Here is a 13,047-nt window from a genome sequence, read left to right as displayed (position 1 = left end):
GCCTCCCGTTCAGAACTATTACTCCATAGGACCTTGATTATTGGAATACTCTTGGACCGTAACTGCTTCATCCCTCTATCTAGGATGCTAACCGGTCGTTCCTCGTAACTCAAATCTTTCTGGAGTGTTATCGTATCGTACTTGAGGACGTGAGATGGGCCTGACACATACTTTCGTAGCATTGAGATGTGGAACACGTTGTGGCTATTTGCTAGGGCTGGCGGTAGGGCTAATCTATACGCAACTGCTCCCACTTTGTCCAATATCTCAAAAGGACCTATAAACCGGGGACTAAGCTTGCCTTTCTTCCCAAACCACTTTACGCCTTTCATAGGAGATATCTTTAGGAAGACTTGATCTCCGACCTTGAATTCCACATCACGCCGCTTGGCATCCGCATAGCTTTTCTGACGGCTTTGAGCAGCAAGCATACGCTTTCTAATCAGCGCTACTACTTCTTGAGCTTTTCTAATAGCTTCGGGACCAAGAAGCTGCCTTTCTCCTACTTCGTCTCAATGTAACGATGATCGACACCTTCTTCCATAAAGTAACTCATATGGTGCCATCCCAATCGTTGATTGGTAGCTATTGTTGTAGGAGAACTCTATTAGTGGCAAGTACTCATTCTACGATCCTATGAAATCAAGTACACAAGCGCGCAACATATCTTCTAAAATCTGTATGGTGCGCTCGGACTGACCGTCTGTCTGAGGATGAAAAGCTGTACTAAGACTTAACTTAGTACCCATGGCTTGCTGTAAACTTCCTCAAAATCTCAATGTAAACACCGATCCTCTATCCGATACTATTGTCTTGGGGATTCCATGCAACCTTACTATCTATTGGACATAGATGTCTGCGTATTGATCCGTTGTGTATGAGGTCTTAAACAGGCAGGAAATGAGCCGACTTGGTTAGTCTATCTATTACTACCCAAGCTGAATCATGCTGCTTACTTGTTCGTGGAAAAATCGTCACGAAATCCATAGCTATATCATCCCATTTCCATTTTGGTACACTAAGCGGATGCAATAAGCCTGCAGGCCGCTGATGTTCTTCTTTCACTTGCTGGCATACTAGACATTTAAACACAAATTCCGCTATGTCCTTCTTCGTCCCTGGCCACCAATATATTGCCTTGATGTCGTGAGTCATCTTGGTCGACTCTGGGTGAACTGAGTATGGGGTACTGTGCGCTTCCTCTAAAATCGTCATCTTAATCCTTTGATCATTTGGCACGCATACCCGATCCTTATATCTCAATAACCCTTGACTTGATATTGAAAAATTTGTGGCCTTGCCTTCTCTAACTGCATCCATATGTGCCACTAGTGTGTCATCATGCCCTTGCCCAATCTGTATATCTTCTAGCAGATTTGACTGGATAGACAAATTAGCCAGCTTACTGATGACTACTTCTATTCCGGCACTGATCAGCTCCTGTTGTAACAGCTTTATTATTCTGGCTAGTGCTGCTAAACTTCCATAACTCTTCCTACTTAGCGCATCGACAACTACGTTTGCCTTTCCTGGGTGGTACAGGATTTTGCAGTCGTAATCCTTCACTAGCTCTAACCACCTGTGCTACCTCATGTTGAGCTCCTTCTAAGTAAAGAAGTACTTTAAACTTTTGTGGTCTGTATAAATCTCACACCGTTCTCCGTAGAGATAATGGCGCCAGATTTTTAACGCAAATACCACCGCTGCCAACTCCATATCGTGAGTTGGATAGCGTTGCTCGTACTCCTTCAACTTGTTGTCGCAATCTGGCGATTTTTGCAGTGTTGTCAACTGGCGGCATCAGTGGCTGGCAGCAACACGCACTCCCCTTCTGTGAACTGGAGGGGCTCCATTGCTCACTGGAGCAGCGTTAGAGGCATTTTCATTAGTACAAGCAGACCTTCGGAGCGACATCGTAGCAGAGTTCTGCCAGTTGAGAAAAACATGTTAGAACTTTACCCTATTAGACTCTAAGGCAAAAACTTAATCTAAACAAACATAACTCGGCCACCAATGCCCCTGGCCGCGACCACTGGCCTTTTCCAGCACACAACTTTGTGCTATTTTTCCAAACGGTTCCAAATCACTCGCAATTGATTTTGTAACCCCCAAAAATGTTATTGGTGTTAAAACCAAGTCTACAACATCCATTTTACTTATGATATTGAGAAATTCAAATCAAAATTGTGTAACAACAAATTTACACAATAATGGGTAATATTTGGGAGTTACAAATTTGTTACTGAAATTGTAACTCTCAAATATGTTACACATTTGTAGTAGACACTATACAAAATGTTGTAACTCTCATTTGTATGTTACAACATGTGACACTCTTTGTCACATTTATTTAATCTAAAACATTATATTATAAAGTAATATAGCATTAAATTATAAAATTAAGTCATTTGATGAATTATTTAATATATATTAGGGGTATTTGTGGCATATATACTCAATATTTCACACTTGTTACAATTAAATACCTAATCTTTTATTTTTACAGCAAAAATACCCAATGTTTGATATACGTTAAAGGTAAATACCTAATATTTTTTCTTTACAATAAAAATATCAAAGTTGCTAAAACATTGCTTCTATAAGTACTTTCCATATTTGAGTTGTTAAACATGTCAACTAAGCAGACGTTTGTCACTCTGTAATCGGTCAATTTTATATTTAAAAAAAACATTTTAAATTAGAATAATGAATTAAAAAGACATTTTAAATTAATTCAAATTTTAAAAAATACATATTTTGAGGACAAAAATACTCAAATTACGAAGTGATACATATCTGGTGAGTTAACACTTAACAACTCTCATAGAAGAGGTACTGAAAAAATTAATATTTTAGCAACTTTGGTATTTTTACCGTAAAATAAAATTAAATATTTATCATTTTCATATATTCAACATTAAATATTATTGTTCTAAAAATAAAAAATTAGCCATTTAACTCTAACAAGTGTGAATATTTAAGCCGCAAATACACTGTATATTATTACCACTTACTTTTTCTTACTTTTTATAATTTCGTAGAACTAATTATTTCATAAATTTCTTGTGATTGTGAAGTTGTGATCCTATATAAGTATTAGCAATTTTTTTTGTCCTTTTCTTTCTGTATTAATGGCCATCTCAAAGCATTTACACTTGTTGTACAATATTTCTCAAGCTCTATAGCTGTTGCAACTGAATAATATACGTATAAATAACAAAATTATATGTAAAAATATGTTCATATAACATACCAAATAGCAGTTTCAACCCCTCGTCTCTCGATCTCTCTCCATTTTTGGGACCACGCCTCACGCGCCATCCATGGCTTCCCAACCGACACTCCCAATCTCCCAATCCAACCCAGGAGGCGGTGCCCCTGCCCCGTCGCAGTCAGCGATCGCCACGCCCGCTTTACGCGCGTTCCTCTCACGCCTCTCGAACTCTGTCCGCTATGGCTTCTCGCAGCGCCGCTCCTGGTCCGAGCTTCTCGATCGGAGCTCTATGTCGAGACCCGATTCCCTCTCCGAAGCCTACTCCCGGATCCGGAAGAACGTCCCTTATTTCCGCGTGAACTACGCAATCTTAGTCGGCATCGCCCTCGCACTCTCGCTCCTCTCCCATCCCTTCTCCCTCATCGTTCTTCTCTCACTCCTAGCCGCCTGGGCTTTCCTATACCTCTTCCGGCCGTCCGATCAGCCTCTGGTCATTCTCGGCCGTACGTTTTCCGATACGGAAACCCTCGTCGGCTTGGTCTTGTTGACGGTGATCGTCGTCTTCGTCTCCAGCGTCGGATCGCTTCTGATCTCTACTCTGATGGTAGGATTCGCCATTGTGTGCGCTCACGGTGCGTTTAGGGTTCCGGAGGATCTGTTCCTTGACGACCAAGATAATCCAAACACCGGCTTCCTCTCATTCCTCGGTGGTGCCGCAGCCGCCGCTCCGTCCCTCGCCGCACGTGTGTAGGGGAAAATTTTGCCTCCTGCAACATGCCATAGTTATGGTCTCAAGGTTTGTTAGAGAGAATTTGTTGTACTCATGGCTCTTTATTGATGATTCTTACTTTCTTTTTAGAAAGAAAGTTTTTATATTTGGCTATTGTAGATTGAATCTTTAACTAATTTTGTTCGGAACTGCCTGAAGATGTAAGCTTTTCCGATTTCGTATTGAATTTTTTTATAGTTATTGCTATGATAATCCAGCTTGTGCATTTATTTATTTTTTAATATATTTTTTTATTTATTTGTGGAAGATACCATCTGCTATAACTTTGAAGTGAATGTAAGTAGTTAATCGGTTTCTCTTGTAGATTTTAATTTCATGGGTGATTGGTGCACTGCTTGTTAAGTTGGATTTAAATGCCTAAGTTAGATATATGCCAAGATCCTATAGTCGATGAGACTCATCTTGGTTATTTTTTAATCGAACAGTAGCAATGGCTACCTATGGAGTACTTCTCTTTATTTTGTAGAACTCAAAATCGGTTCTTTTTTGTAAAAACCAAAAGCAAAAGTACCATTGAATAAGTTGTGAGAGTATGTGTTTGGGGATCAGATGAGGACGACGATGATAAGAAAAATAGGGAAAATTTGTGATGTTTTCTTGATGGATGTAGTACGACTGTGGTCATTTAAAGGCAACGGAGAAGGGGTTTGAATTTTGCTACCGAAATCACAACGGTATGTACATTTTCATGGTTAATTTTAGATCAAGTTTTCTACAAATTTTCAATATCGTTGTGTTGTTTTATCACTACTGCAGAATGCCAGAATTGATTATTGCTCATATCTTTTAGGGAATTTGTTTCTTTGCAGTAAGCTATCGTTTGGATTTTTCCATCTATCAATGATTATGCGTACATACTAGGCTTGCTATTGTTACTGAGATCTTCATGATTTGAATGTCTGAAACTCTATTATTATGTTATGAGTTATCGATGTTGTTATTTATCAGTTCAGTTATTGGTGTTTTGAGCAGTCGTTTGTTATTGTAATTACATCTTGATAATGTTTATTTGAATTCACTTTTGGATATATCCATTTCTCTCTCACTTTCCCACGTCTTCCATTTGAAAAAATGTGGAATCAGTTAGTTGAAAAAACAGATTTAGTGAAAAGAGTTTTATAGGGCCATGACCATCTTGTAAAAATAAACATGTAATATCTGAGAGTTTGCATAGAGATAACAGAAAGCTTGGGAGAGTAAGTGATGCTTTTTGGTGAGAACTTTTTGAGTTGCAGAAAAAGCTTGTAAACTATTGAACTGTGTTGGCTTGTGAAATAAGAATTGACAGCTCCCCATGGATGTAGATATCATTATTTCATACATTTCTTTTGCTTGTGATTCTATAATTACTCATAGTTGTTCAATTGGAATAGCAGTTATTCACTCCTATCCTTCCTGCATTAATGGCCATGTCAAAGCCTATATCTAATGCTTCTCAAGCTTAATTTACTTTGTTTTGTACAAATCAGGTTAATTATAAAACTATGTGCATTCTCTAGTTATTTTAAGCATTCTTTAGCTATGTATTACCACAGAGCACGCAAAAAATAGTACACTAGCCAGCCCTTAGGTATATAGTTAGCATTCACTGCATTAAGTCCACCTTTCAGAATAAAATCTAGGCAAAACAGCTTTTAGAATTCAGATTTTCAAATCAGGAAAAGTGAAGAATTCAACAGCAACATTTAGTTATAAGAAAAAGGCGTCTTCAATTCAGTAAGATATTTTTTTGGCTTGTTGTGCCTTTTAGTTTGTGTAAGTTGCTATGGCCTTCTAATAAATCAAACGCCATATTATCTTAGACGAGGGTTGGTTTATTATTATATATATATATATATATATTGTGATTGGTTTAATATAAGTCAGCTAGTTTTCAGGGTTATTTTGTATTTTTTATTACACTACTTGCAGACTTTGATGCTTGTAAAAAAATAAAAAACAGTTGAGTTAACCACCAGAGAAAACAGAGCTAATATTCTGAGTAGCACAAGAAACTTGTGTGAATAAAAAGGTTTTATAATCTGTGAAGGTAAGATTTTTCTGTTTTCCAAAGTAGCGTTGCATCGCAGTAATTTTCTGGTTTGAATATAGAAACTAGTTGTTATGCAATTCATTTCACAAAATAGTATTATTAATAGGATGCAAAAATCTTTCGCAAAACAGTATTATTAATAGAATGCAAAAATCCTTCAAGCTAAGTAAATTATGACAAGGACAAGTCATAGAACGCGGTGGGGAATGAAATTTAAGCAAAAATAGATTTAATTTTTCAAGTGTATAAATATTAGTATAGAAATAATATTTGTTAGATCTGAAATTAGTGTATAAATATTGAATATTTATTTCTTTCCTTGTATAGTTATTGTATTATTTATTTTCCTAGTTTTTAATAGAGTTATACGGTCAAGGATCAGTTCTTTTTCCTTATGTATAAAGCTATAGTCTTGTAAACATATGAGATATGAGTAATAAGAAAGAATTATTCAGAAAAATCTTCATGGTATCGGCGTCGACAATGTAAACCCTAAAAAAAAATTGCATCATTGTTTGTAACAGCCAGCATGTCCAAGTTAACAAAAAATCTTCCAGTCGACTCCATTCCTGATGGTTACTTATCCTCAAAGAGTCAATCCAAGTCGATAGATCTTATTATCATCTCTTCCAATCCAAATCCTCCTCATGATCTTGATAGTTCACCGCTCCCTATTATTGTCACAAACTCAGCAGCAAAAATTACCTTCAATGGTCTCAATCGGTCATCATGTACATCTTCGGCAGAAGAAAGAACGAATATCTCAGCGGTGCAATCGTGGAGCCCAAGGAAGTTGATCTTACCTATCGTCAATGGAAAGCACAAAAATTACTTTCAATGGTCTCAATCTGACATCATGTACATCTCCGGTAGAGGAAAGGACGAATATCTCAGCGGTGCAATCATCGAGCCCAAGGAAGTTGATCTTACCTATCATCAATGGAAAGCATAGAATAATATGGTAATGCCGTGGTTAATAAACTCTATACTTTATGAGATTGGAGAGAATTTTCTTGTCTATCGAACTGCCCAAGATCTTTGGGAGGCAGCCCGTGATATCTACTCAAGTTCTGAAAACACTTCAGAACTCATGAAACAGAATCAAATCTATTTGAATTCAAATAGGGAGATTCCAATGTCACACAATATTATAAGACAATCACAAGGCTTTGGCAACAACTTGATATGTTTGAAGTGCATCCTTGGAAGTGTCCAAATGATGTTGCCCTATACAAAGAAATTATTGAGAAAGAAAGGAGTTACAAATTTTTATTGGGGCTGAATAAGGACCTTGACAAGGTTGTGGGAGATTAATGAGTCTCAAACCTTTCCCTCCCATCCGTGAAGTTTTCTTTGAAGACAGAAGGGAGGAAAGTCGCATGAAGTTGATGATACTGGACTCAACAGTTCACCTTGAGGGATCTGCCATGCTCTCTCATTCCTCCTCTCAAGATGAGAGAACCTGGAAGGGCAGACCTTGGTGTGACCACTGCAAGCGACATACGTTCATGATACTTGCTGGAAGATTCATGGCAAGCCTACGGACTAGAAACCTCGATCCCGACTTGATCAAGGGTGTGCTAATGTGGCTACCACTACTGAAGAAGAATCTAGTGAGGTCGGTTCGACCTTAATAGATCAAATTGATGCACTACAGAAACTTCTAAGACAGATGAATCAGGCATAATCTTCCTTTAGCAATGGCTAATGTCAGCTTAATGAGTCCACAAGGTACAACCTCTCATGCATTTGCTGCTCACTCAAACTCAGGTCCTTGGGGCATCTGGCCACATGACATGTGATTTACAAGCCTTCACTACCTTTAAACCGTGTAGTCATTCCCACACAGTCAGAATTGCTGATGGATCTCTTTCTAAAGTATTAGGGTTTGAAACTGTAAAAATATCAAATGATCTTCTTTCGTATGTTCTATTTGCCCCTAAAACACATTGCAATCTTATATCCATTAGCAAACTCACTAGATATCTTAAATGTGTGACTAAATTCTATCCTACTATTTGTGAATTTCAGGTTGAGAGCTTGGGGAAGGTGATTGACAGTGCTGCAATGCATGATGGTCTCTATATTCTCAATGACACTCCTACAAATAAACAAGTTCAATTGTGTTTCTAATTCTGGTTTTTAAGTCTGTTAGTGAAAATCTTGTTATGTTATGACATTTTCGTTTTTGACATCTAAACTTTGGTTATCTTCAAAAATTATTTCCTCACTTATTTATCAATAAAATGTAAAAAAAAAATCATTGTGAAGTGTGCCAACTTGTAAAACATACTCGAAATATTTATTCCTGCACTTCTTACAAACCTTTACAACCTTTATCAATGATACATAGTGATATTTGGGGTCCTCACGGGTAAAAAATATTAATGGCTCTAGATGGTTTGCATCTTTTATTTATGGTCATACTCGAATCACATGGACTTTTCTCATGAAAGAAAAATTAGAAACTGCATCTATTTTTAAAATATTTCATTCCATGATTCAAAATCAATTCAAACAAAAAATTAAAAAATTAAAATTTTAAAATTGATAATGGGAATGAATATTTTAACTCAATTCTTGGTTCATACTTGTTGGATCAAGGCATTGTTCATGTTAGTTCGTGTGTTGATACTCCTCAGCAAAATGGCATAGTTGAGAGAAAAAATAGACATTTTCTTGATGTTTCACGAGCTATTATGTTTTCAAAAAATGTCCCTAAATAGTTTTTGGGGAAGCCTTGCTCACTATTACCTACTCAATTAATTGTATGCCTAGCCAAGTGTTACAATTCAACACCCCACGCAATCTAATTGTAGTCATCATACCCCCATATCTCGACATTCTCCTTAGAGTTACCACTTAAAGTCTTCAGTTGTCTTGCATTTGTCCATATATGATCACACAAGATCAATGCTTGATCCAAAGTCTCATAAGTGTCTCTTCAAGGGATAAAAATGTTACTCTCCAGCTACAAAAAAAGTGTACAACACTCTGGATGTCACTTTTTTTGAACATCAGTCTTTTTCCCAAATCCTGATATCCAGGGGAACATTTAAGGGAATATCAACTTTGAGGAACTCTTCAAAATAATCAAGTTGCATTCCCTATGCTTCATATCGTGATATCTCAACATCCTATTGCACCAACTCAATATGTTTTATCAAAATCAAGGTGATTCTTCTTTGTCCATTCAACCAAATCCCAATCCTCATAGCACCATTATGTTCTCTCCTTCCGTAAATAGTCCATCAACCAACTATCCATTAGCCAGTCCTCCTTTACAAACACTATTCCCACTTTATCACCTCAAGGAAACAAAGAACTTCGTGTTTATAGAAAGAGAAAAGTTGGAAATATAGAGGTCAACATGCAAAGTCAGGATTGTTCAAACACACATCTGAGCTCTCTTGACCTTGAAATTTCTAAAGGTACGGATTCTATGACTGGTGAGTTAGTTCCTGATTAACGCCCAAACGTGACTTCCACTAGCGGTAGTCATAGTATAGATGGTCAGTCGATTCCTCAAGGAGATAAATAAAACAGTTACGTGGTAAATATTGTGAGATAAAGATAGAATAAGTGATATTTTTGTTGTTTTTGTGATTAATTAAAAATAAAAATAAAACATAAAGATAGGATGTAACAAATGGTAGCAAGTTAGGAAGGCATAAAGATTCACCTATATGCAATACTTGTTGATTTCGATCTTTGATTTACAAAAATCGTTTTCACAAAAAGATGTTTGAGTTATTGAATTCTTTACCATGGAAGGAGTGAGATAAGTTTCATGAGAAATCTAAAAATGACACTATACCATTGTCAATAATGAAATAAGAGATTGAATATAAAACTCAACACAAATATTACTTTTACCATTTATAAAATACATAGAAAGAGTATGACTAATCTTATATAGTTATAGCAAAAGTGAATATATATAAAGGTGTTGGAGAACATTATAAAGATGTTATCTTTATTAGTTTTACTAATTTGCTAATACATAGTAAGAGCTTGACTAGATATTTATACTATTAGTAAATATAAATAGAGATAATAAGATGAAGAAGAAGTGATGAAAGAAGATAAATCACTCAAATATATAACATTGAAGTACATGGTGAATCAAAGATACCAAAAAAAATTATGGTGCATATAAGATCATCTTAACCTTCCTAAGAAGATTAGCCTATTATGCTACACATTTTCACCAAATTCTAGAGAGAAAAGATGAGAAGTAAGACTAGAAAGTGGTATAGTTTTGCTACTTAAAATATTACATATCAACTAATGAAACTAAGGCTATATTTAGTCTTCAAATGGCACAAATGTACATAACCCTAAAGTTACTGAAATTCCGTTTTTAATAATTACCAGATTAATTAAACAATGTATTAATTAAAATGCGGAATGGTAATTAGATGTTTACACTGGAAGCAATTCTGTCGGGACAGAATCCGAACTTGTCACGACAGAGCTGAACACAAAAATAAAACAGTGCAAAAATTAAAGAACACAGCGAATTTTTACAAGGTTCAGAAACCCTTTCGGATATCCTACTCTTTGGGGCCACGCCCAGAGAATAAACCAATTAGTAAAGAAACAAAGTGTACAAAAGCATTGACTTAAACAATGTAAGACTCCCTCTTAAACTATTGCCGCAATCTTGTTGTACTCTTCTCTACGAATCTGGTTTGATGAAACGCTGATTCTCTTGAACTCCCTTCAAAGAACAGCGAGTGCACACTTCCTCCCGAAGTGAGACTTAGATCGAATCCTCTCCCGAAGATCCTTATGAACACGTTCACAATAGACACTATCTGTTTACAATGGACTAGATAGATATCCACAAGTACACTCAACACTCTCACAAAGATTAAGATGAACAAACTTAATCTCTACAAATAAACACACTCTTCAAAATAGCATATCGATTACAAATATTCAAAATGGAAGAGATGAAAAATCCAAGGCCCTTGGCAAGGTATTTATAGGAAGGGAAAAAGTCCAAGGCCATGATTTTCTGGAATCTTTGAAATCAATTTGCGAATTCCTTTGATTTAGGAAAACAGCCAGCCAGATGGATTCTGTGTTGACAGAAAAGGAAACTGATGAGTCAGCAACGTGATCCGTTTGATCTGGCAGAACGAACATGGTCATTTTTCTTGACCAAGTTCATTTTCGACTCCTTCTTTATTTCTAGGATAACCATAATCCTATATAATCCCTGAAAATAATCTCAAGATATTTGCACAATATATTTTTACCAAAAATTGATTATTTGAGATAAATAAGGTAACAAATATATTTACATTTAGAGATCTTTTCACATTACAAAATCAGTTGAGAATATTGCTAATAAAACCGAATATCAACAAGGAGATTTGCTACTGATTTTTCTTTAAACAATTAAAATATTTTGTCTAAATTAAAGTTTAGCCAAAAAAGGATTTTACAGTTACAAAATTAGAATAAAACGAATAAAATAAAAAGAAATTAAAAAAAAAGATCAGTGATAATAATAATAATAGAGAAATTTACATAAATATGAGAAAAATAAATATAGTTTCTATATTTATAGGAAAAAATAATAATTATACAAAATATGGTAGGTTTTGAAAAAAAAAGTTTAAAATATGGTAATTTCATAAAATATAAAAAATAGATTACCATAATCATAAATACACAAAACTCTCTCACTCTCTCATTTCTCTCCCTCACGACATCTCTCTCTCTTTCCTCTTTTTTTCCTCTCTCCTCTCCCATTTGATTCTCTCATCTCAGCCCTCCGCTGGCGATGCTACTTCCGCCCTCGCCCCTGATTGCGACGTATCACCGCCCCTATAGTTCTTCTTCTTCTTTATTTTTCTTCATCTTCTTTAGATCTAGTTTTATTTTTATTCTCTTTGTTCTTCTTTTTCACACCTGGCTTTGCCATTTCAAATCTGATTTTGCACTCCATAATTAATTTTTTTACTTCTAAACCTAACTGCAATCAGTTACAGTCACGATCTGTTCTGATTTCTGATTTTTTTTCTTCAGAATTGTTTAAGTAACTGGGTACAATGACGTCTCTTTTTATTCATATCTGATTTTTTTAGATCTAGTTGTTACAACAACGATTAGTTTAGATCTGATTTTGTTTTCACACCTAACTAAGTAAACAGGTACCATGGCGATTGGTTTTATTTTTTTTAGATCTAAATCTATAACCAGTTATGATTATGACTAGTTTAGCTTTTTTTGTTTGTGATCCTATTTGTTTCTATGTTTGGCTAAGTAACCGGTTACCATCGCAACTAATTCTTTCTTTTCATATCTATTTTGTTTTTTAGACCTAACTGTAACCAGTTACCTTAAAGATCAATTTATTTTATTTTTTTCATATTAGTTTATTTTTTTCCAAATCTCACTAAGTAACCAGTTACAATTCAATTGATATTTTGATAATGGTACATTACTAAAAACATCAAAATTATTTGTATAGCTGTAACTAGTTACTACAACACCACTTAAAATAAAACTAATTTTTATTGTTCTAATCAGTTACCACACATCACTAAAAAAATTGACAAAAATGGAAGAAAATAATAAGAAATGAGAATAAAATGTATGGTGATGAAGGTTTCAGATTTTTTTCTTCAAAGAATTATGTAAAAAAATATTTTATAAAATATGATTGATAAAAAATAATACAAATAGATTAAAATTATAAAAATAATCTCAAAACATATCAAAACAAACTACTAAAAATGTATGAAAGATAAAATATGGTATACAAATAAAATTTTATAGATATATGGGAAAAAACCCTCATAAAAATATAAACAAAATAATATGCCATAAATTTTTTAAGGAAAAATACCATATTTTTCAAAATTTAAGAAAAAATCTCATAGTGTAAATGGAAAACTATACTATGCGACCATGTGCGACCTGTAATTGAAAAACTATACTAAACGACCATATGCAACCTTAATGTGATTTTCAGATTCACACATGTGGTATTCT

The 13,047-nt window shown here is 35.0% G+C and overlaps 1 protein-coding gene across 1 annotated transcript; it reads left to right on the top strand.

The window, feature by feature from the left end:
- Positions 1–3,135: 3,135 nt before the first annotated feature.
- Positions 3,136–4,217, top strand: LOC133831440 (PRA1 family protein B3-like). Its single transcript, XM_062261736.1, has one exon. The coding sequence runs from the start codon at positions 3,324–3,326 to the stop codon at positions 3,963–3,965; it is 642 nt and encodes a 213-aa protein (XP_062117720.1). The 5' UTR covers positions 3,136–3,323; the 3' UTR covers positions 3,966–4,217.
- Positions 4,218–13,047: the final 8,830 nt, after the last annotated feature.

Source organism: Humulus lupulus, chromosome 4 (assembly GCF_963169125.1).
Source record: "Humulus lupulus chromosome 4, drHumLupu1.1, whole genome shotgun sequence".
NCBI lineage: Eukaryota > Viridiplantae > Streptophyta > Magnoliopsida > Rosales > Cannabaceae > Humulus > Humulus lupulus.
The sequence above is the reverse complement of the archived record's forward strand: the minus strand, read 5'-3'. Positions and strand labels throughout refer to the sequence as shown.